Source organism: Pongo abelii, chromosome 12 (assembly GCF_028885655.2).
Source record: "Pongo abelii isolate AG06213 chromosome 12, NHGRI_mPonAbe1-v2.0_pri, whole genome shotgun sequence".
Taxonomy (NCBI): domain Eukaryota; kingdom Metazoa; phylum Chordata; class Mammalia; order Primates; family Hominidae; genus Pongo; species Pongo abelii.
Genome location: NC_071997.2, coordinates 78794115 through 78817522, shown reverse-complemented (window position 1 = coordinate 78817522; position 23408 = coordinate 78794115). Strand labels below are relative to the sequence as shown.

The following is a 23408-nucleotide window of genomic DNA, read 5'->3' as shown; positions in this document are numbered from 1 at the left end:
ACTGCCAGCCTATAGCAGGTGCTCAGTAAATATTTGTTTAATGAATGAACATTTTCTGGCTTTGAAGGGACAGAAAGCCACTAGCTTCTGCAAAGTGACACTGGCCATATTTCAGTTTATATAGAAGAAATATACGAGCAAGTGGAAATGACAGTTTACCCAGACCATGATGAGATGACCTGGTTTCTGACGACACCCATATTTAACCTGCAGGAAGTAGCCTATGTGCACCCAAGCATTTTGTAGGAAAACAGGAACACTTTTCCGGGAGTGTGGTATGGGCTCTGGAATTAGACTGTCTGAGTTCAAACTGAACCCCACCCCTAACAGCTGTGTAACATTTGGAAATACTAAGTTTCCAAAATTGTTAAGTCTCAATTTCCTATGCAGTACAAGATAGAACAAGAATAGTAACGACTACAGAATTCATTTATGTGATGATCAAATGAATTAATCTATGTGTAGTGCCAATGTATGACAGCCACTCAGTAAATAGTAGCTATTTTTGTTGTTGTCACTTTCCTCATTGGCAGCATCTAACTTGTCATCTCACCCATCAAGCTCAGCCATCAATTGTGGAGAATTCACAATCTCTCTTTTGCTTTTATTCAAAATAATTTGATTTTTTTTTTTTTAAATAGAGTCTCACTCTGTCACCCAGGCTGGAGTGCAGTGGCACAATCTCGGCTCACTGCAACCTCCACCTCCCAGGTTCAAACGATTCTCCTGCCTCACCTTCCCAAGTAGCTGGGACTACAGGTGCGTACAACCACGTCTGGCTAATTTTTTGCATTTTTAGTAGAGACAGGGTTTCACCATGTTAGCCAGGATGGTCTCGATCTCCTGACCTCAGGTGATCGACCTCCCTTGGCCTCCCAAAGTGCTGGGATTACAGGTGTGAGCCAGCATGCCCAGCCCAATTTAATTTTAACGTGAATGATTTAGTCTATTCAGATCATATGAGGAGTCTCTAATGATTACTGGCAGTGGTTTGGTGCTCTCAGAAGGAAGTTCCAAGACACTAGTCATTCAGCCCGGGGCCTTGCATTTACAAAGCAAGTGGGCTCCCTGGCCATGACGTGCCACTGGGCTGTGGTCTGTGCTCAGGACAAAGAAGAAGCCTCGCCAGAACCTTAGAAAGAGTCCAATGAAAGGGCTGCTCAGGTTGCCCTGCATGTCTTTGCCTCTCCCCAATCAGCACTCCATAGCATCTAATAATGCTGTCTAGGGAAACACACTCATTGACCACATGTGCTTTCCTTGGCATTTTTTAAAATTTATTTTTATTTCATTTTATTTTTCAACTTTTATTTTAGATTCAGGAGGTACATCTTCTGGTTTGTTACCTGGGTATATTGCACGATGCTGAGGTTTGGGGTATAAATGATCCCATCACCCAGGTATTGAGAATAGTACTCAACAGTTAGCTCTTCAGCTGTTGCCCCCCTCCTTGTCTCTTCCCTCTGGTAGTCTCCAGTGTCTATTGTTTCTTTGGCATTTTTAGATTCATCAGGAACACTTCTCCCTGCCTACGAACGATCCATTTTCAAGAAGTGGCTCTCCATGACCAAGCTATTACATAACCTAGAAAGCACTTCAATCATAGCTGAAATTATTTCATGTCCCCGTTCGTTTGCTTGTTTGTGTCTTCTCTCACCGGAATGTTAAATTCCATGAGGGTAAGGACTATTTCTGTCCTGGGCTGCTAACATAGTACCTAGAAAACAAGTGTTGCTTTATATATAGACTATAATTGATAATTATTAATATAGTATAGCTGTATTTATTCATTATAATTATAGCTCCTTGGAGGCTACCTGCCTTTTTTCTTGTCTGTATCCTCCACTGGACCATAATTAATAATTATAGTACATACATGGAGGAATGAATGAACAAACCACAGGGAACACAGAAGTTGTACACACTATGTCTACTAATTCAGAGTTGCACAGATAATTGAAAAGTTCTTCTTCATTATCATTATGATCATCATAAAACAGCTTCAGATTATTAAGCACCTATTATGTGCCAACCCTATTGTGCATTTTACACATCCCGTTTAATCGTCACAAGCCATATGGCACACATTATTATTCCCGCTTTCCAGATAAAAAAACCGAGGCTTAGAGAAATTATTCGCCAAAAGTTTCCAATTGCCCTTGAGATGGGACTTAAATTTTCCTTTCCTTCCTGTATTATTATTATTTTTCTTAATTGACAAGTAAAAATTGTATGCATTTCTGGTATACAACATGATGTTTTGATACATTTATACACTGTGGAATGGCTAAATCAAGGTAATTAATGTATGTGTTACCTTACATACTTATTTTTTGTGGTGAGAACACCTAAAATCTATTTTTTTAGCAATATGCAAGTATACAATATTCTGTTATTAATTATAGTCACCATGACGTACAGGACTTAAATTTCTTAACGTGGTTTACAACTCTAACCTCATCTTCTTTCATAGCTCACCTGGCAGTCTAATGCTTCATTCTCGTCAGTTAGAAATGTGGTACAAAATGGATTAAACAGTTTATTTTTTCACCTAGGAATTCTGGAAGTAGGAAATGTGGGGCTGTCACAGTGGCCCCATGATGTAAGCAAGGCCCCAGGCTCTTTTAATTTTTCCTCTCCACTATTCTGGTATATTGCATTGTTACTTCATGGTCACAAATAGCAGCTGTCCTGTATGCATTGTGTCAGCATTCACAGTGAGGAAGAGGAGGAAGGGCAAAGGTCTGTGCTAGCCAAGTGTTCCTCCTTAATCATGAAACAAAAAATTTTCCAGAATCCCTCCAGCAAAGTGTGATAACATCTCATTGACCAGAACTGTATCAAATGGCTATCATTAGCTGCAAGACAGCCCTCTATGACAGAAGGTAGAGAAGAAAAAAATTGATAGAAATAATTTTCAGTTTAGCCAACCAACAATATCTGCACTCAACCATCCAGAGCTACTGTCAGAGTCACAAAATGGCAATGCTTGCTCTTATTCCTAGAGCCTTGCACATGGGAAGAGCCTTCCTTCCTTCTTTAGCTTGATATGTTTCCTCTTCTTTGATATCTTCCCGGGCTGAAATATCTCCCACCACCAAGAGTGGGTAAATGCCCTCCTATCAGTTTTCTTAGCTCCTTGGAAACTACCTGCCGTTTTTCTTGTCTGTATCCTCCACTGGACCAAACTCTTTGAAGATGTTACCATGTATTTTCATCACTGTATCCTAGCATCTATCACAGTGTCTGGCACAATAAGCCTTTATTGACTGAATGAAGTGACCAAGCAAGGAGTCAAACTTAGGCCTTTCCAATTCCAAAGGCCACACTCTGTTCGTTATGTAACACTGAATCTGAAAAATAAAACAACATATTTTAGAAATCCCTTGTAAAAACTTTCCAGCCTCTCCTTCAAAGACACCATAGAGTTTTACTGTTTATCATCATCATCCTCCTCATTATCACATTTGTCTCTTGCCCTCTAATAGAGGACCCAGAAACATAGAGAGTAACCAAAAGCTGGGCAGGAGGACAACAGAGCCTGAAAAATAGCCAAACTGAGCGACTAGTTTCCAACAAAAAAATAAAACCTGAATATAACGAAGAAAACTATTTCAAAGTTCAAACAGGATGCTCTGGCATACCTAATTGTAGCCCCAGCACTAACTGGCATTTGCTTTTTATTTTTCCATACATATTTAGTATTTATAGACCAAAGCTCATGTTCTATGATTTTTTTAAATGACTTCCAAATGCATTGCCATCACTCAAAGGTAATTATTCATTCAGATGAAATGTACACCTAATAACGAGAGCTTTCTCAAGCAGAAAAGGCCCCTCAGAGATGGTTGAGAAAATGTTATGCTCAACCTGTGCAATGTTGTTAGAAAGAAAGGAAATTTCTTGTCATCTGCTGGCAAGATGCCATTCCTCCACTTGCCCCTCTCAACTCATGTGAAAGGCAAAGCATCAATACCACACTTTTGGCTAACACAGTGACAGAAATAATTACCTTCGCCTGGGACAGTCTAAGTTCTAGGTTGGATTTTTGTTTGTTTTCCTCTTTGGCATTTTAATTTGATCACTTTTTTTTTCCATATTTCCACCATTCAACACTCAAACCTCATACATGTTAAATGAGTCATCCTCTTTTCTGTTTCAGTGTGTTTTTAATAATAAGAAACCATATCTTCCATGGTGACTTAAATATGTCCACAAATGTTTTGATATGTGAAATATGTTCACACCTCCTTTCAAAAAAGGAAGCCTAATTCCTTTCCCTCTGAATGTGGGCTAAACTCCATGGCTCATTTCTGACCAATAGAATAAAATGGAAAGGACGGTGTATAAGTGGGAGACTAGGTTGTAAAAGGCATTGCGATCTCTCCACTGTCTCTCTCTCTCTCTCTCTCTCTCTCTCTCTCTCTCTCTCTCATATAACTCGCTCTGGGAGGAGCCAGCTGCCATGTAACAAAGACACTCAAGCCTTGTGGAGAGACCCTCACAGAGAGGAACTGAGGCCTCCTGCCAACAGCTACATAAATGAGCTCAGAAGCAGATCCTCCAGTCTCAGTCAAGCCTCAGATGACTACAGCCTCAGACTATTGACTGCAAACTCATGACAGACCTTGAGCCAAGACCATCCAACTAAGCTGCTCCCAATTTTCTAATGCATAGAAATAAATGTGTATTTATTTCTATTATAAGAAATAATAAGTGTTTATTGTTGGAAGCCATTAAGTTTGGGGATGATTTATTGCATAAGAATAAATCACTACTTCAATTACATTAAAAATATATACAGTTATCACCAAAAACCCATCATCCTAATATGGTTTCCATCTTTGTATATTCTCTTCCACATGTAAATGCTTTATATAATTGTTATCATAAGCTATTACAATTCTTATTCTGTCATATTGCCATATTTAAACATGTCCTTTGTTGTTATAATGTCTTTATAATTGATATTTTTAACATTTAAATAATACTTGTTCATGTGGATATGCCATAATTTTTAAGTCATTTCCATAATATTGAACATTTCAGCGGTTTTCAGATTTTTTCTATTAGAACTTTTACTGCAGTGAATATCTTTGAATTTACAGCATTTTGCTTCTCTTATTTGGTTAAGATAAACTTTCTATATTTGAATTACTGGGGAAAAAAAGTATGAACATCTTTGTGCCTCTCATTAAATAATATCATACTTTCTTTTCAAAAAGATGTATCAATTTATCAGCAACGAATAAGTGTACCAGCTACACTACAACCATAATTATATTACAATAATTTAAAGTTGTGCTAAAAGGTACAAAATTGAATCTCAAATTTGCTTTAATTTAAATTTCTTTGATTCCTAATGAGATTGTATGGGCTTTTTTACATGTATAATTATTGTTTCTACTTTTGTGAATTATCTCCTCCTACATTTTGTGATTATCCTAGTTTTAGTTGCACTTTTCTTATAAATTTGGATGTAAAATAACAGATTAGAAATATTAACCTTTTATAGCCTTTGATTAAAATGTTTTTCCAGTCAGTTGTCCATTTATACAAGTTAGCTTTACTCAGTATACAAAAATTCTTAATTTTTTACACTCAAATATATCAATACTTCTATGTTATTTCTTCCATTGCTTTCTAGTACTTCATAGCTAAGAGAGTTCACATTTTCCCTCTGAACTAAACTGCTATTTTCTTCTAGTTTGTCTAGAATTTATGAAGAGGTGTTTCATTTTGTTTTGTTTGTGCCCAAAATCCATCAGGAATTAATTTTCATATATACTGTAAAATGTAGATATTTTCAGAATTGTTCTTATTTTTAATTAAAAATAGTTCACAGTAACTTGGTTTTTAAATGACTACAATACTCCTAGGGCTAACTGGTGATCACTGAATTGTCACCAAAACAATGACAAAGAATGACATAACCAAGACCTATGGTGGACACTGTAACTGGAGACTTCTCTTTTTATTTCATGTCCATAGAAGAGACAAGTGCTTCTGGGAGACTGGGATCCTCCCTAGCCCAAGGGAGTGAATCATGCTTGGCCCAAGTCAAATATTTTATTTTTCCGTGACTGATTTAGGCTTGGGTTTGTCTTACCATGTTGGCCAATGATATGTGCAGAAAAACCTGCCATTGGGTCTCTGCCAGTAGCCTTTCTCACTGAACAGAAAGAGACATACAGAAAGAAAGATACCTCTTCCATCAAAATTGCTACCTGCCTGTGCCTAGAACATATCAGGAACCTTGCAACCATAAAAAGACAAGTCAGAGAACAAATGCTGAAGATGATGGAGCATACAGATGGCAAGACAGGTATTAGATGATGGCGTTGTGCTACGAAATTAACCAATTCTAGCACTGCCCTATCTAAAAATGTGTTCTTTAACAGAATATGTATTCCTATTGTTATTGCCACTTTCAGATATCTTTTCTGTTATTTTCAACCACAAATATCTTAAATTTTAAAACCTCTTTAATGTTTTTCCCCTTGCTCGTTGATTTCTTACACACCATCTAGAAACGATGCCGCAGGTTTAAGTTCCGGATTCATAAATTCCAAGAGGTAAAAAGCTGGGGCATTATCTGGGAGAGTGTATTCTGTGAACCTCCCCATTAGCAGGAGATGGGGTCTTCACTCCCCCAAAAGCCTTTGCCAACTCTGTGTTTCTCCCATATTCCAACTGTGCCTTTGTGCTCAGGGCCCTTTGCCTTCTTTCTCACTAACAAAGCACACCTGTTAGAACCCTAAGTACTCACAGGCTCCAACTTTCCCAAGAGGATGAGTTGCAGTGAATGACAAACACCATTTTCCACTGCCATTAAATGCGAATCTCTAGACACCTCCTTATCAGCAACAATACATTGAAAACTGAACACTGCTAACAAGATTTTGATAATAAGAGTCCTAAACTGCCATGTTCTACAAATCCTGCCACAGAGGAACAAGAGTTTGCCCAATTAGCAACCTTCTTAATAATAACAGCAAATACATATTCAAACAACCTGACACTAAATGAAAAATTCAAATAAATCAGAAGCTTGGTCTACAGCAGTGGTTTTTAACTGAGCTCACTAGAACCCTCGAGATTCTCTACAGAAACACCTCAAATGAAAATAAGGGGAACTGAGGAAACAGCTCAATCCCGGGCCCCTCTTCAAATGAAAAGCTCTGCTTTTATCTGTGTTTTTTATATATTGGTCTTGTACAACATTCAACTTGAAGAAAGACTTTCTTGTTGTTGTGAAACACTAGCTGACACTCTTAATGTTATGGAGGCATAATAAACAATAAAATTTTTGCAAAATTTATACCAAAATAAGCAACCAGATCATTAAGGGAAAGATGGGAAGGCAGAAGATACTATCTCTTTTTTCTTGTTATTTTTATTTTCCTTCTTGTCATTTTTAGTATAATAACTTAATGAAAGGTCAACATACATGTGTATTTTTCATATGAGAACTGGAACAGATGAGACTTTCATTATTGGATCCTTGTGCTATATCTGGTCTTCTTGATGTATGTTAGATGAGAGGGTTGGTAAGAAGGAGAAGGCTGGTTCTCATCGTTCAATTTTATTTTGATAACCTGCCCGCACAAATTACTGGCATAGCTTTCACCACACTGGCACACACACAAGCTATTTCTATTGATCTCGAAACTTAAAGAGTCCATGACCTCATCTGAAGTATGCTTTTTAATAATTCACTCCATTTAAAGACCCATTAAAATGTCAGAACTGTCATAAACCTTGTAAACAGTTGTTACTTCTAATGTCTTCAAAATAATAATGCATTATTGATGAAAACTTGGTTCATAATCACATTACTCCCATTTGACAAAGCCAATACAGTATATGCCTTTTTCCACATCCCAGAACTTGTTCATCCCCCTTCAGCTGAGTTACTTTGCTCCTAGGCCTCCCCGGGTTCTTCCAAAGAGTTCTTTGGAATCTTCTCATGTCCCAAGCCAAGACTGACTTAAGGGCTGACTTACTTCAAAGAGGACACTAGCACAATGATATGATTATAAATTTGCCTGGAGAAGCCACTGACCAAAGAGTACAAAAGGAGGAAGGAGCTGGGCAGTTAGATACCCACTATTAGGCCAAGAGTGGTGGCTCATGCCTGTAATCCCAGCACTTTGGGAGGCTGAGGCAGGAAGATTGCCTGATCTCGGAGTTCAAGACCAGCCTGGGCAATATAGTGAGACACCATCTTTACAAAAAATACAAAAGCTAGCCAGGTGTGGTGGCATGCACCTATAGTTCCAGCTATTCAAGAGGCTGAGGCAAGAGGACCATTTGAGCCCAGGAGTTCGAGGTTGCAGTGAGCTGTGATCATGCCACTGCACTTGACTCTGTCTCTGAAGAAAAAGAAAGGAAAGAAAGAGAAAGAGAGAGAGACAGAGAGAGAGGGAGGGAGGGAGAAAGGAAGGGAAGGAAAAGGGAGGGAAGGAAGGAAGGGAGGGAGGGAGGGAGGGAGAGAAAGAAAAAGAAGGAAGGCAGGAAGGCAGGGAAGGCAGGAAGGAAGAAAGAAAGAGAGAGAGAGAAAGAAAGAAAGAAAAGAAAGAAAGAGAAAGAAAGAAAAAGAAAAGAAAGAAATCCAATGCTAGCTGACATGTTGGCTTCTTTGGATGTATAAGGCTTTCTCCTTCAGAAATTCCTAGGTATAAACACACAAACTTGATTTCCGGTGCTTTTTCAATGGAGCATGAATACAAAGAACATATTAGTTTGATTATCAATCAAACCAGTAAAATGAAAAAATTCTCCAAAATATGGGATTCTCCTTAAAAGTAGAGTTGCCAGGTAAAAATGCAGGATTCCCAGTTAATTTTGAATTTTAGATAAATGACGAATAATTTTTAGTAAAAATATGTCCCAAATAATGCATGGGACACGTACTAAAGAATGATTTGTCATATATCTGAAATTCAAATTCTCCTTGGCATCTTGTATTTTTATTTGCTAAATCTGGCAATGATACCTAAAAGGTACATTTTAATGCCTCACCTAACATTAAAAATGCTGATGGTGCCAGCTTAGTGGTCCCCAATTCGGGCAACACATTAGAATTACCTGCGGTTGCCTAGGCCCACCCTTTAGAGCAGCTAAATCAGTTTGGGGAATAGTACCCAGGCATTATTTTAAGCTCCCCAGGGGGTTCTAATGGACATCTAGGACTCAGAACCACATTGCTGGTAGATATAATGACCCTCTCAGAGAGGCATATCTGAGGCATATCAAAGATGTCTCAGGATCTAGTGACAGGGAAATATATGTATGTTTAAAAGCATATTCAACATTTTAATATAAATTTATATTTGGAAAATAAAATGTGTTTATGTTATAATCTACAAACAAATAAGAGTAACCAAGTTATTCAAATCTGGACAGCTAAAAGAGATAATAAAGCACATAGTCCAGAACCTGGGGCAAGTCCCCATGGGGCAGAGCACCTGGGAATAGAGAACAGGGGTCACAAGGCAAGGGGCAGGCAGGATTTAATGGGTGCACAGGTGCCCCGGGTCAGAGGGTAACAAAGACCAGGCAGGGTTCAGGAAAACAGACAACAAGAAGTAGGACCTCGGGCCAAGAAGCTAGACGGTCACCAGCCAGGCACTAGCAGATGCACAACCGATCACGTAGTTCTGCCAATTGCAGGACTTTGGGGGCATCAATCCCAGCACCTGGCTGGCCCAGGGTTCACAGGTGACATAGGTGTGAGCATTTGGCTACAGTGGGGAACAGAGTTACAGAGAAGGGCAATGGTAAATTCACTTCTCTGAGTGAAATGCCAACTGACCTGCACCTATGGTGATCTGAAATGAGTTTGACGCTTAGAAGTCACAACTTTTAGTCCTGAATATTTTTTTTCCTTGAGACAGGGTCCCACACCAATGCCCAGGCTGGAGTACAGTGGTCACAGCTCACTGCAGCCTCAACCTCCCAGGCTCAGGTGATTCTCCCACCTCAGCCTACCAAGTTCCTGGAACTACAGGTGCACACCACCCCACCTAGCTAGCTTTTTGTGGGTTTTTTTTAGTAGAGACGGAGTTTCACCGTGTTTTTCAGGCTGGTCTCGAACTCCTGGGCTCAAGCAGTCCGCCCACCTCAGCCTCTCAAAGTGTCGGAATTACAGGCATGAGCCACCATGCCCGGCCTAGTCCTGTATACTTTAAGTAGGGTGATGTGCTCAACCTGAGTTCTTTTCTGAAAAACAAGGAACATAACCTTCTTTGTGGGGATGTGTAAGCAGCATACCCAGAGACAAGTTTGCACTGAATGCTGCAGCGCTAGAGCAGAAGCCAGGCATTCTGAAGTCACCCACTGCCCCGGGAACCACAAAAAGGAGGGGTAAATGTACTACAACTCTCATTGACTACACAATAATAAAAGTCATCTTGCATTTGCTAATCCTCCTCCATCTCCATTTTATGTCCTAGGTCTATATTTTACTGAGATTTCTATTCTCCTAATAAAATAACATCCTGCTTTTATGATCTTCTTCATGCAAAAAACCTTAAACCACAGCAACCCATCCCCCCCAAAGGCATAAAAGTAAACCAAAAGCCATATGGCACTGGAATTAAAGTCAGCATATTGTTGTGTTGTATAATTCACCATTATTACAAATGATTTCTCAGTGATATTATGGTATTAACCCACTCTAATGTGCAATGATTCATTGTAGTTCTGTTTTCCTTTGAAGCCCAGCCAGCTGTATTTCAAGTGGAGCTCAGCTGAATTTAACCACACAAACATTATATTGCCAGCGCCATTCTCCAGCCCAGCCACCTGACTCATGCAAACTGCGTATTTCAGGCCATCCGCAGGGTTTCTAGCTCTCAGCACACAAAGAATGCTGCAACTCCATATCTACAAGATCCCATCCTAATTTGTGGAGGTAATCACTTCCATCCATCCTTACAGACATCTGACCTTGTCACTCAAATTATACTAGAAAATTTTGAGTCAGGTGCCCAACTCCCTAATTTCTTGAAGGGCAAATTTGAAGGTAGTTAATGAAAGTCACAAGAGAGATTGTGGAATTTCTCTCAATTAATGAGGAAGATGTAAATTTGCCTTCCTTTCACAGAGGGAACATGGTACTTAACATGTATATTAAACAACATACATTAAACGGCATACATTAAACAACTATGTAGGAAACCTTTATGTATACATAAACTACATCACATATGTATGCATAAAAATATGTGTTTGTCATCTTGATGACCCCAATCTCACAACTCCCTGGGCTCACCCTGTCTCTTAATATTCAAGTAAAATGATTCAAATGACCATACTACTGAGGAGACAATCAGACCCTGATTATCTGGCAACGGGCCTGCTACTATGAGTCACACTTTGGTGTATTTTTTTGTTGAACACAAATAACTTTATGGACCATCAGCATCAAACAAGGCCACTCTGTGCCCATGACGGATCAAGACAAAAATAAGACCACTCCACACGTGTGAACACAGACAAAGCAGGAATATTGTCCAACCCACGAAATACCAGATGTCCCCCTCTCCGAGCTAATGCGGGCAACTGCTGTTGCTTTACCAACTAAGGTTTCAGCCTCATTCTAGCCTGCCCATTCTATGCATAGGATAGTTAAGATAACCAATCATAGAATTATCTCCGCTTCCTGACAGCATTCAATTAGAGCAAAGCCCGCTTCCTTAAAACCTCCCCTAAAATCACCCAACGCAAGACCAAAGCCTGCAAGCCTTTATAAATCCATTCACTGAGACGCCCCACAGCTCCCCACAATGTAAGTTCTCCCCCGCTGCAGCTGCAATGAGTAGTAGACCCAACTTGTTCAACTATTAATACATATGTGTTCCTGGTGGTCTTTGGCTACAAGACATTGAGACTTGGAACATCAGAATTTATCCTTATCTTTTCAAACGTCATTTCCTCTGGCATGTTTGAGAGAAAGGGGTTACCTAGCTTCCATACCTGGGTCAATCCTGCTTCATGGCTATTCTCTGGATCTTAACTGACAATGCTCAGCTCCATTTTAGGAGTTCTGGGACCACTGTCTTTTGCCCTCTTTCTGCAGAACATCACAAACACAAGGTTATGAGCAAAATAAGTATTTGTGTGAGGATTTGGAAGTAATGGAGTGCAGCATGGAATACACAACTTGAAATTGACTATCATACATCCATGCCAACATTTCTCAAGGACTCCCTCACCCCCTCCCTCTACTGCCACCTTCCTTTCCCCCTAACTTTTTTTTTTTTTTTTTTTTAAACAGAGCCTCGCTCTGCCACCCAGTCTGGAGTGCAGTGGCGCCATCTTGGCTCACTGCAAGCTCCGCCTCCCAGGTTCACGCCATTCTCCTGCCTCAGCCTCCAGAGTAGCTGGGACTACAGGTGCCCCGCCACTATGCCTGGCTAATTTTTTGTTTTTTGTATTTTTAGTAGAGACGGGGTTTCACCGTGTTAGCCAGGATGGTCTCAATCTCCTGACCTTGTGATCTGCCTGCCTCGGCCTCCCAAAGTGCTGGGATTACAGGCGTGAGCCACCATGCCCGGCCGTCTTTCCCCCTAACTTTTAAAGAATTTCTCACTATCTGGGTTCTCCTTGCTCCCCTACCTCCATGCCACCAGCTTTGTTTATGTGTTTGTCTGTCCTTTCATCCTTCTGTCATCTGAACCCCCAAACTTCAGCTTCCAGCAGCCTCTCCTCAACATTCCTCTCTTGTTTATTTGCAGAGCCTCCAAACCCTGAACTCTCTTGCCCACAGAAAGGTGGTGAAAACTTTATTATGCAAATCATTTTTCTCGTTTGCATGCCCTACCCTAAGCACCCTAGCAGCAGTTGGCATGGAGCTGAATGGGGTAGTAAGCAGAGAAATCAACATTTCTATAAAACCACCCCAAGAAGGTATATGAATTTTTAAAACAAAAGAAAAACGTTCCTCCTGGATGGAATTCTGCTCTAATTCTGGCCATGTTTGCATCACTGTACTCCAGCCTAGGTAACCAAGTGAGACCCTATCTCAAAAAAAAAAAAAAGTAAAACACAATAAAAATAAACTGCACCCTGATATTTCCTTTTTAATTCTACTTTTTTAATGGAAAAATTCTAGTTGGCTGAAACCTATTATGCTGACTTCATTACCCACTAATGGATCTCACATGGTAGTTTGAGCATGCTCTCCTACAGCAACTAATATTTAAAATAACAAACTTTTCTTCCAACTACAGGTAGAAAGATAGATCTTATGCACACTTCAGTGTGCTTCAGTGTGCTTATGTGACTTCAGTGGCCTCCAGGAACAGATGCAAAGAAGCCAGCTGCCCAGCAATTTCACAGAACTGCAAAGTGGGAGAATGCAGATAGGCAAAATAAAGAGTAAGAAGACCACAACCACACCTAGGGCAGTTCAGGGAGCTGATGTCAACATAGAGAAGGAGAAGTGGTTGACGGGAATTACAGAGGGATGAACAGCCCCAGGAACAGAAACCGGCCATGGAGCAAGGGGTGTAAACCACACAGGTAAAGTGATACTTACCCTGGAACCAGAATGAGAAACCACGGATCCTACAGGAAATGGATGCAGTTTCTTAGAGCTGTAACATACCTTTCAACGGATTGGCAGCTCTTCCCTGAGCAGAAAATCCACTTGTGAATTTGAAGTTCCCAGATATTTTTGCAGAATGAAGCCTTGTTCTACAAAGGCCAAAGACAAAGTACGGTGCGTTAAGCCAGGCAAGGTTGATGAGAATGATGACAATTAAACACTGTTTTTACCAAGAATTTGAGACAGTGCCCCATTTTGGCTACTTTTCACACCTTTACCCTTAATTCATACATCTTCTCAAATAGAGGTTTGTAAGTGTGCTTTCATTATCTTTCCCTGGAGTTATAAATTCATTTTCACTGATTTTTAAGCTCTAGACAGCCTTGCTAGTATGTTTACATTGTGGTGTTTATTTTCAGAGGTAGAACTGCAATAAATGAAAAATATTTTCCCTTCAGTAGAAAGGGAAATATTATACTTAGATATTTATAAGTGGTTATTTTTTAAATGCTAAGACAAAATATTATAATTATTATACATTGCTGACAATAATTTTCTGAGTGTTTCTAGTTTAAAGACAAAGTAATATTCATGACCTGAATTATACTTCAAACTGAATATGGAATGAAAATGTATTTAAATAACGAGAGCAAGCTGCATATCTAAGTGTACATGCAGATCAGCTTAACTGTTTTATGTTAGAGTTACTATGATGGGAAATCACCATAACAAAAATAATAAGGCTACTATTTTTTGAGTACCTATTTTATGCCAAGTGCTGTGATGGATATTTTATATGTGCTCTCTTATTTAATACTCACAATAACCCCAAGAAGGAGGTAATATTAACCCTATTTTGCAGATGATGAAATCAAAGTACAGAGAGATTAAGTCACCTGCCCAAGGTTACACTGCTAGTAAGTGGCCAAACTAGGATTTAGACCTGTATCTCCCCCCACAAGTCTATATCTGTCTCCTGTTTCTACATTGCCTCCTCCATCTCAACCTTTGGGGAAATGACATCCAGGTGCTTATTCTGGGTACAAGGCTTTGCCCAGTCAAATGCCATCATCTTTAGAACCTTCCAGAGAATATGGATGTGAAAACTCTAGACAGTTATGTTCTCTCACCAAGAAGTAAGCAGACTGTACTCACTCATGTGAAATGCAAGACTCAAGTGGGTTTCCGAGGGTTTCTTTTCAGACATAAGACCTCAGCAAGAGCCTTCTAGGACACCACCAACGTCTGCAGAGCCTGGTTCAGCCCGGGGGTTCAGATAGTTTTGGATGTTCCCCTCAGCAGACTGCAAGCTCTGTAAAGACCGTTGTATATGGCATAGAATGGACCAGTCACTGAGGACACAATAAATGCTGATTATCTGCTTAGGGTTTCTCCCACAGAACACTGCAGAAGGGCTGCATCCTACAATGGCTCACACCATTTTCCCTAATCCTCTGTTCCCATAATTTCTCTTAGAAGTAAAAGCATCTCGGCCGGGTGCGGCGACTCACGCCTGTAATCCCAGCACTTTGGGAGGCCAAGGCGGGCGGATCACGAGGTCAGGAGATGGAGACCATCCTGGCTAACGTGGTGAAACCCCCTCTCTACTAAAAATACAAAAAACAAAAAAAACAAAAAAAACAAAAAACCGGGCGTGGTGGTGGCACCTGTAGTCCCAGCTACTCGGGAGGCTGAGGCAGGAGAATGGCGTAAACCCGGGAGGCGGAGCTTGCAGCGAGCCGGGATCGCGCTGCTGCACTCCAGCCTGGGCGACAGAGAGAGACTCCGTCTCAAAAAATGAATAAAAAATAAAGAAGTAAAAGTATCTCCCACCCTCTTCCCTGGAGGCACCTTCCTGCATTCAAATAAGTGCTCAAATAAGTGCTTCAAGGCACAAGTCTGTTTAATTATGTTCCTCCTCCACTGGCAGGAAAGAGGGGTTGAGGAGAGTTCTCCTCCATCACATCCTGTCTAAATTCTGCCGCGGCAGCCCAGGTGTTCTTTAATAAGGAAGCAAAATGGACTCCTAAAATGGGCGAAAAAGTATTCATTCTTTGACCAAGAAGACACTTTGCATCATAAATATTCAATGTTAATTAGCTACTAATTTGTGTTTCCTTGGATTTGGAACCTACATACATTTTTTAATGGACACTGTCTTCTCAGGAGTAGCAATCTCTAGATTTTTTGGCACAATTATGTGATATGTGAACTAATGATGATTTCTTTTGCTAGTATAAAATTTTAATGGGGGGAGAGGAGAAACAAAATAGAGACCAGTCTTCAAATTTAACATAAATGGAACAATAAACAGTCATGAAGGAAATTTTTATGATACAATAACTGTTATTAGCTTGATGTGCTGACTGAGAAAAGATATAGTACGCATTTTTTAAAGTGACTTTTAAGGAAGAATTATTTGCATAAAATATGATTACTTACCCTCATAAATGTTTATGTGAATTTGTTGCACTATAACCAAAGCCAACTGCATCAGCCACAGCAGGGAAACCAAATTTTGAATTGCAAAGCAAACCAAAGGTGTGACTGGGAACACATCAGCATCCAATGCTGACTCGGAGATATTGAGGCAGTTAAAATTCTGCTGATTTTTCAGGATGTGAGACTCTAATGAAGCTGAATTGTTTAGAAACAGAAAAACTATAACTCAGACTGGGACCCATCTCTTCTGAAAAAACAACACCTAGATGACACCAGTCAGCACCTTTCTCAGCTTCACCTGACTTTCCACCTGCTGTCCACACTAGAGTCTATCAACTGGCTATTTGAGGCTGAATCCAGCTGCAGATGCCATTTTTATGAGTTCACATTTAAATGCATTTAGAAGAGTTTAGAATAAAGCTCAGGTGGACTCTGCTTTCCCAACTCACTGGTCTCCATCATGCCCTCTCTTCTTAGGCTACTACCTCCATTCATGTACCTGCCCCACCTAGTGGGCCCTGGAACCCTTGACCCACACACATGCCTTCCAAGGACTCATGAAATACTGCTGTCTATAGCCAAACGATAAAACCAAAAGCCCTTCGAGGACAAGGGCTCACATTGTCTCCATCATTGGCTAGAAGGAGAAGAATGAGAAAAGGAGAAGGAAGAGATTTTGATCCTTAAAAGTGCCTTTACACTAATTTTCTCAATTGAGGCTGCCCAAGGAACCACAGTAAGTCAGAGTTGGAGGAGGCTCCAAGGCCTCCACTCCCCATTTCCCAGTGCCCCGCTCTTCCAAAGATCCCAAAACTACTTCTACTGCAAACCGAGTGGATGCTTTGCAAGCAATCACTGATAAAAGATACAAGAGATGGCTAAGGAACATCTTGGAGGACGTGAGGAAGGACAGGCAAGCCTCTACGGAACAGACCAGGACATCTTGAAATCTTTCCACCATGTGGAAATAAAATTTATTTTTTAGTGATGATTCTCTGTAATCAAACGCCTCCATTTTTTTGTATTATCCAGGAAAATATCTTTAATATTGTGATTTTTGTTTTTAGATTAACAGGAAGGCTTGGTTTCTGATGTTACCTTGTTACTCCTTTTAACTTTGTCACACTAAGACAGCACGAAGAAGGACAAGAAAGGGTGTGGAAAGAAAATAGTAAAAATGTTGAACCTTACAATGTGCCAAGCACCAGGCTTGGTGACTTAACATGTGGTATGTCATAAGACCCTCACACATCTACATTTTAGAAAGCAGGAAGCAGGGCTGGGAGTAGTGGCTCACACCTGTAATCCTAGCACTTTGGGAGGCCGAGGTGGTTGGATCACTTGAGGTTAGGAGTTCGAGACCAGCCTGGCCAACATAGTGAAACCCTGTCTCTATTGAAAAAAAAAAAAATCAGCTGGGTGTGGTGGGGGGCACCTGTAATCCCAGCTACTCAGGAGGCTGAAGCAGGAGAAATGCTTGAATCTGGGAGGAGAAGGTTTCAGTGAGCCGAGATTGCGCCATGGCACTGCAGCTCCAGCCTGGGTGACAGAACGAGACTCCATCACAAAAAAAAAAAAAAAAGAAAGAAAAAGAAATCAGGAAACAGGAGTTAAGTAGCTTGGCCAAGGTCCCAGAGCAAGTAACAAAGTTAGCTGGCCTATACTTTGTCTTTTAGAACTGCTGGCCAACTGCCATTTAGATTCACTGCTTCGTTTTTTGGGATTGTATTACATGGGTTAGGCTTTGATTTGTAAGTGGAAATAAAAATGCAACATATTTACTGTGACATCTTCATTTACCTAGACAGCTTTCATTTCCCTTTCACATACTTAGTTAAGGCCTTCGTGGTCCACAGTTCGTTGAATAGCCACAATTTTAAAATCTGATTTCCAGAATGTTTCTTTAAAGAATGTAGTTATAGAGGACAGAAGGGGCAGTTGTCAGTATTCATACCAGTGCATTGAGACAATTACTGGAAATTTAGCCTGAAAGAGGGTTTTTCTGAACTCTACTAATCACTGTTTCAGCTCTCTTATTTCTTTCAGTTATAAAAGAGCTGAGGTTTACTGAACGATTTCAGCCTCTTCCTACAGAGAGCTCTTCACCAGTGGTTCACTTCATCTGGAACACCAGCAAATAGTTTAAATGTAAGGGCTGATAACTGTATTTCTAGATACCAGGTTATGACTCTGTCCACCATAGGAAGTTGGTTTTGTCTTTTTAAAATATCATCATGAAAGCATCCTCACAGCATGAAACCAGAGAGAGCACTCAATACTTCATACAATGTGTCAAGAGGAGCATTAGCAACAACAAAAAAATTTACAATATTTTATTTCCACTTTATTTCCCTAAGCCCCCTGTTGTCCAGACCTTTCTGGCCTTCAGAAACCACAGGTAGCTTCTGGCAAAGCTTGAGACAGATGGCGATGTGAAGTTCCCGGCAAGTGAGATAAATGTGAGCAATATCAAGCACCCACCTCACAACTTTGGAGGCTCACGACACACCAGCTCCTATCCGAGGCCTCAGGAAGGATCGCTTGCTAAAATAATTTTCTGGTTAACAAGAAACCTATGCAACATTTTATGCCTGGGTGTTTCAAAAGCCCCCTCTGAGGGATCCACACTATGCATTTTAATTTAGGTTTACATTTTTTGTTTTTTAGTAGAATGAACTGTGCATAACAACACATTTCACAATATAAAATAAAAAACCCTTGATACAGTTCATCCACTGGAAGGTTTTAACTCTAAATCCAGAACAGATAAAGCAAAGTAAACACAGCAGTACTCCAACTTTCCTCCTCCAACATTTGCTAATTTTTTTGGCCATAGATTTAGGGGAGATTGGGGATAGGGAGGAAGACAGAGGAAATAGTAAGACACGGGAACATTGGTGACATGCTAAGGAATCCTTAATATCATCTGGAAACAATGATCTTTTATTGAAAATCAGAGTGCATAAAACAATGTCCTGAATTCTTCTTACTCATTTTGCCACATTTGCTGGAAATCAATCCTTTTGCAATCAGCTCAGATTTCAAATAATCTTTGAGAGGCTTTATGCCCTTTCAGCATGTAAATATGTATTTTAGATCCATTTGAAAACACAATAGGAGGGTTAATTTGAAGATCATATACATTTTCTATTTGTTTTGTTCAATTCCACAAGGCTTTATAGAGTTCCAGGTTGGTACACAAATTCTCTAACAGAAGCTCTGTCCAGGAGCTGTCAGTGGCCTTTAAGAACATCCACTTTATCCCAACCTCTGATGGATGAGAAATGAAACCCAGAACACTTAGATGATTTGCCTGTAATTACACAGTATGAGGAAGAGCTGCCTTCAAATGTATCGTCAGAAGGTCATGTTTTCCATGTTTGGCATCTGATTCTCCATCCGCATCAGCAGGACTTAAAGGCACCAGTGCCCTCTGGCAGACAGACCCATTTCTCCAAGGACTTGGATGTGTTTGACTAGTGGGATTGGGCAAATGACACTCCTTTAGAGAATCTTTTGTAATTAGACCAGTCATGAACTATCTTTGCTTCATTCCATAAACTTGGCAACTTCTGAAAATCTGGAATTCTCCTTTCAATTTATTTTCCTTTGTCCCATGAAATCATCTGAGATAGGAAAATAACTGTGCTATTTCTCTACACTTCATCAGCCTAAGTTAAAATGAGAGGCAAATGAGGCTGAAAAGTCTCCCTTCTTTCTATTTTCTAAATTCTATTCATCCTCCAAGACTCAATCCCAACAAATCTTCACAAGATCTTTCCCAAACAATCATAGCCCACCCTGACTTACTATGGATGTTAACTTCAGTATCATATATTATTCAGGTCTCTTCCCAACTTGGTTTCTGTAAAAACCGAGAGTTAAAATGAAGAATAAACATAAAGGTCAAAATATTGACTTTATTACTACATGATTTTGCTAAGACTAACCCCTAGCTTATTTATCTAGGTAGACTTACCCCCAATCTCAGGCAGCCCTGGAGCAGGGCAAGAGGTGGATACACACCCAAGTGAAACACACATATTGGAAGGGAAGCATCAAGGAAGGCCCATGCTCTGCGTAGACAAGCTAGCTCCCGAGAGAAGAAAGGAGGATGAAATTGTCCTGAGCATACTGTTCAGTCCATGAAGGTGGAATTAATAATGGGGAAAGAGAAACCTGGAGTGTACTCCATTGAACTCCCCCTCAAAAAAGCCAGTGGTGGGAAAAATGTTCTCCTCCAATTCATAGTCTTGCATTATATTTCTCTATGCATGTTAGTTCTCTTCTTTTATCTGGATTTTTAAGCTTCTTCAGGACAGAAACCATGTCTTAAATGGCTTGTGTCCCTCACTGAAGCAAATACAATACTGAGTAAATAATGAATACTTAATACATACTTGATTTTTAAAGGATTGATCATAACAGCAAGGGTTGTACAAAGTTAACTTTTCAAATTTGTGAAAAAACAAACCTTACAACACTAATGTGTTTCATCAGTAGGTTGACCAGGTTGGACATGGGTCCCAAGTCAAATTCTCATATCCAAAAGACCCGACTTAAAACCATGCAGCCTTATTCTCTATTACAAAAATCCTCTATGTTGTTATTTGGAAAACATTATAACCTAAAGACTTTGAGCATAATTTGGCATAAATTCATTCTCCACACACAACCTAAATGTTTGTTCTCCTTTAATGAAATAGCTATTGATAACATTGCAAAGTTTCACTAAAAGAAAAATAAATACTAAAAGAAATAAGAACTAGAAACTGCTGCTTAATGCGCAAATATGGGTAGGATATGCCCAAATTCCTCCAAATTGGTTGATGAAAGTCTTGCAGTTATGCTATAATCAGAAGAAGAAAAAAAACTACACTCGGAAGAAATGTCCTACCAGCACACTAAGCAAATTATGGGTATAAAATTCCTGAGTTTACACACCATCTGCCAAGATATTAAAAATGCAGTTCCAGACATAAAGGGAAGCACAACAAACTAAAGAAATTTCTAAATTGGAATGTCCTGAAATTGAAACTCTAAAAATTCCCCCAAGGGGAACTGATGAGGTGAAGCCTTCTTTCTGAACAGACATATATTGCAAGAGCAGTAGTGAAATTGTTACCTACATAGTGTCCTCCCCTAGGAAGAGGGAATTTTTAAATATTCCTAAAAGAAAAAGAAAAAACAAACCTCCTTAGTTGCCTCAGCCTACAAACAGATTAAAACTTCCCCACTGTGGCCACTGTCATTCTACGTTGTCCTTTGTAAGATTAACCCATTGTTCCAAAAATACACACGTTCCAGGCCCATACGTTTTTTGATTTTTCAATTGATACATGTTTTTACATCTTTCTGGGGGTACATGTGATATTTTGATACATGCATACAATGTGTAGTGGTCAAATTAGGGTATTTAGGATATTTATCACCTTGAACATTTATCATTTCTTTGTATTGGGAACATTTCAGATCTTCTCTTCTAGCTATTTTGAAATATAAAATATAATGTTGTTAACTACAGTCACTCTACTTTGTTAGCAAATATTATAACTTATTTCTTCTATGTAACTGTATGTTTTTACCTATAAACCTCTCTCTCTTCATCTCCTCTACCTCCTTCACATAAACACACACACACACTCACATACACACACACCCCCTTCCCAACCTCGGGTAACTATCATTCTACTTTCTATCTCTATGAGTTCAACATTTTTACCTCCCACATGTGAGTGAGACCACGCAATATTTGTCTTTCTGAATCTGACTTATTTCACTTAACATAATGACCTCCATTTCCATCTATGTTGCTACAAATAACATGATTTCATTCTTTTTTATGAATAAATGGTATTCCTTTGTGTATATATACCATGTTATCTTTACGTATTCATCCACTCACGGCCACTTAGGTTGATTCCATATTTTGGCTATTTTGCATAGTGCTACAATAAACGTGGAGGTACAGGTATCCCTTTAATATACTAATTTCCTTTCCTTTGGATAAATATCCAGTAGTGGGATTGTGGGATCATATGGTAGTTCTATTTTTAACTTTTTGAGAAAACTCCACACTGTTTTCCAAAATGGTTGTACTAGTTTACATTCCCACCAACAGTGTATGAAAGTTTCTTTTCCTCCATAACCTCATCAGCATTTGTTATTTTTTGGTTTTTGTGACAGCCATTTTAACTGGGATAAGATGATATCTCATTGCAGTTTTGATTTTGATTTGCATTTCCCTTATGATTCGTGTTGTTGAACATTTTTTCATATAGCCATTGGCCATTTGTATGTTTTATTCTGAGAAATATCTACTTCGATTTTTGCCCACTTTTTAATGGAATTATTTATTTTTTTGGTGTTGAGTTCTTTGAGTTCCTTGTATATTCTGGATATTAGTTCCTTGTTGGATCAAAAATTTGCAAATATTTTCTCCCATTCTGTGGGTTGTCTCTGTACTCTGTTTATTGTTTCCTTTGCTGTACAGAAGCTTTTTTTTTAGATGGAGTCTCACTCTGTCGCCAGGCTGGAGTGCAGTGGTGCAATCTCAGTTCACTGCAACCTCCACCTCCCAGGTTGAAGTGATTCTCCTGCCTCAGCCTCCCAAGTAGCTGGGACTACAGGCACATACCACCATACCCAGCTAGTTTTTGTATTTTTAATAGAGACGGGGTTTTACCATGTTGGCCAGGATGGTCTTGATCTCCTGATCTCGTGATCTGCCCGCCTCGGCCTCCCAAAGTGCTGGGATTACAGGCGTGAGCCACCACGCCCGGCCAGAAGCTTTTTAATTTAATACATTCACATTTGTCTATTTTTATTTTTGATGCCTGTGCTTTTGAGGTCTTAGCCATAAAATCTTTGCCTAGACCAATGTCTTAAAGCATTTTCCCAATGTTTCCTTCTAGTACTTTATAGTTTGGGTCTTACACTTAGGTCTTTAATCCATTTTGAGTTGATTTTTGTATATGGTGAGAGATAGGAGTCTAGTTTCATTCTTCTGCATATGAATATCCAGTTTTCCCAGCACCACTTATTGAAGAAGTTGTTCTTTCCCCTATGTATGTTCTTGTAATAATTTTTTTGTGCATAATTTTTGTGCATAAAGTTAGCCAGTGTCCCAGAAAGTGAAGTCCCAGACTCCTGGAGACCCAGACTCCTTATATTTGGAAGAACCCATTTTCAAGAAATGCCTTCCTGAGACCTCTAACCATATCCAACCCAGGTAATTGTATCCAAGATGATCCTGGGCCCAGGCCAGTGAAAATTGCTTCAATAAAGTCAGAAAGCTCGAAACATAAATTTTCAGAGCTCAAATCCAAGAGGGAACTCACCCACAACTCTAGTTTCTGTGAGAGATCCACAGGCACAGTGGGCCCTGCCTGTGCCTATTGATGGCACATAT

At 39.6% G+C, this 23408-nt stretch overlaps 1 protein-coding gene across 2 annotated transcripts in view; it reads right to left on the bottom strand.

The window, feature by feature from the left end:
• Positions 1-23408, bottom strand: part of ASB3 (ankyrin repeat and SOCS box containing 3) — a 256125-nt gene that overhangs the window by 55103 nt on the left and 177614 nt on the right. For both annotated transcript variants that reach the window (XM_063713281.1, XM_054546467.2), the window contains exon 10: positions 13616-13704. In XM_063713281.1, coding sequence (XP_063569351.1) covers positions 13619-13704 — 86 coding nt within the window. In that variant the 3' untranslated portion in view covers positions 13616-13618. The remainder of the gene's footprint in view (positions 1-13615; positions 13705-23408) is intronic.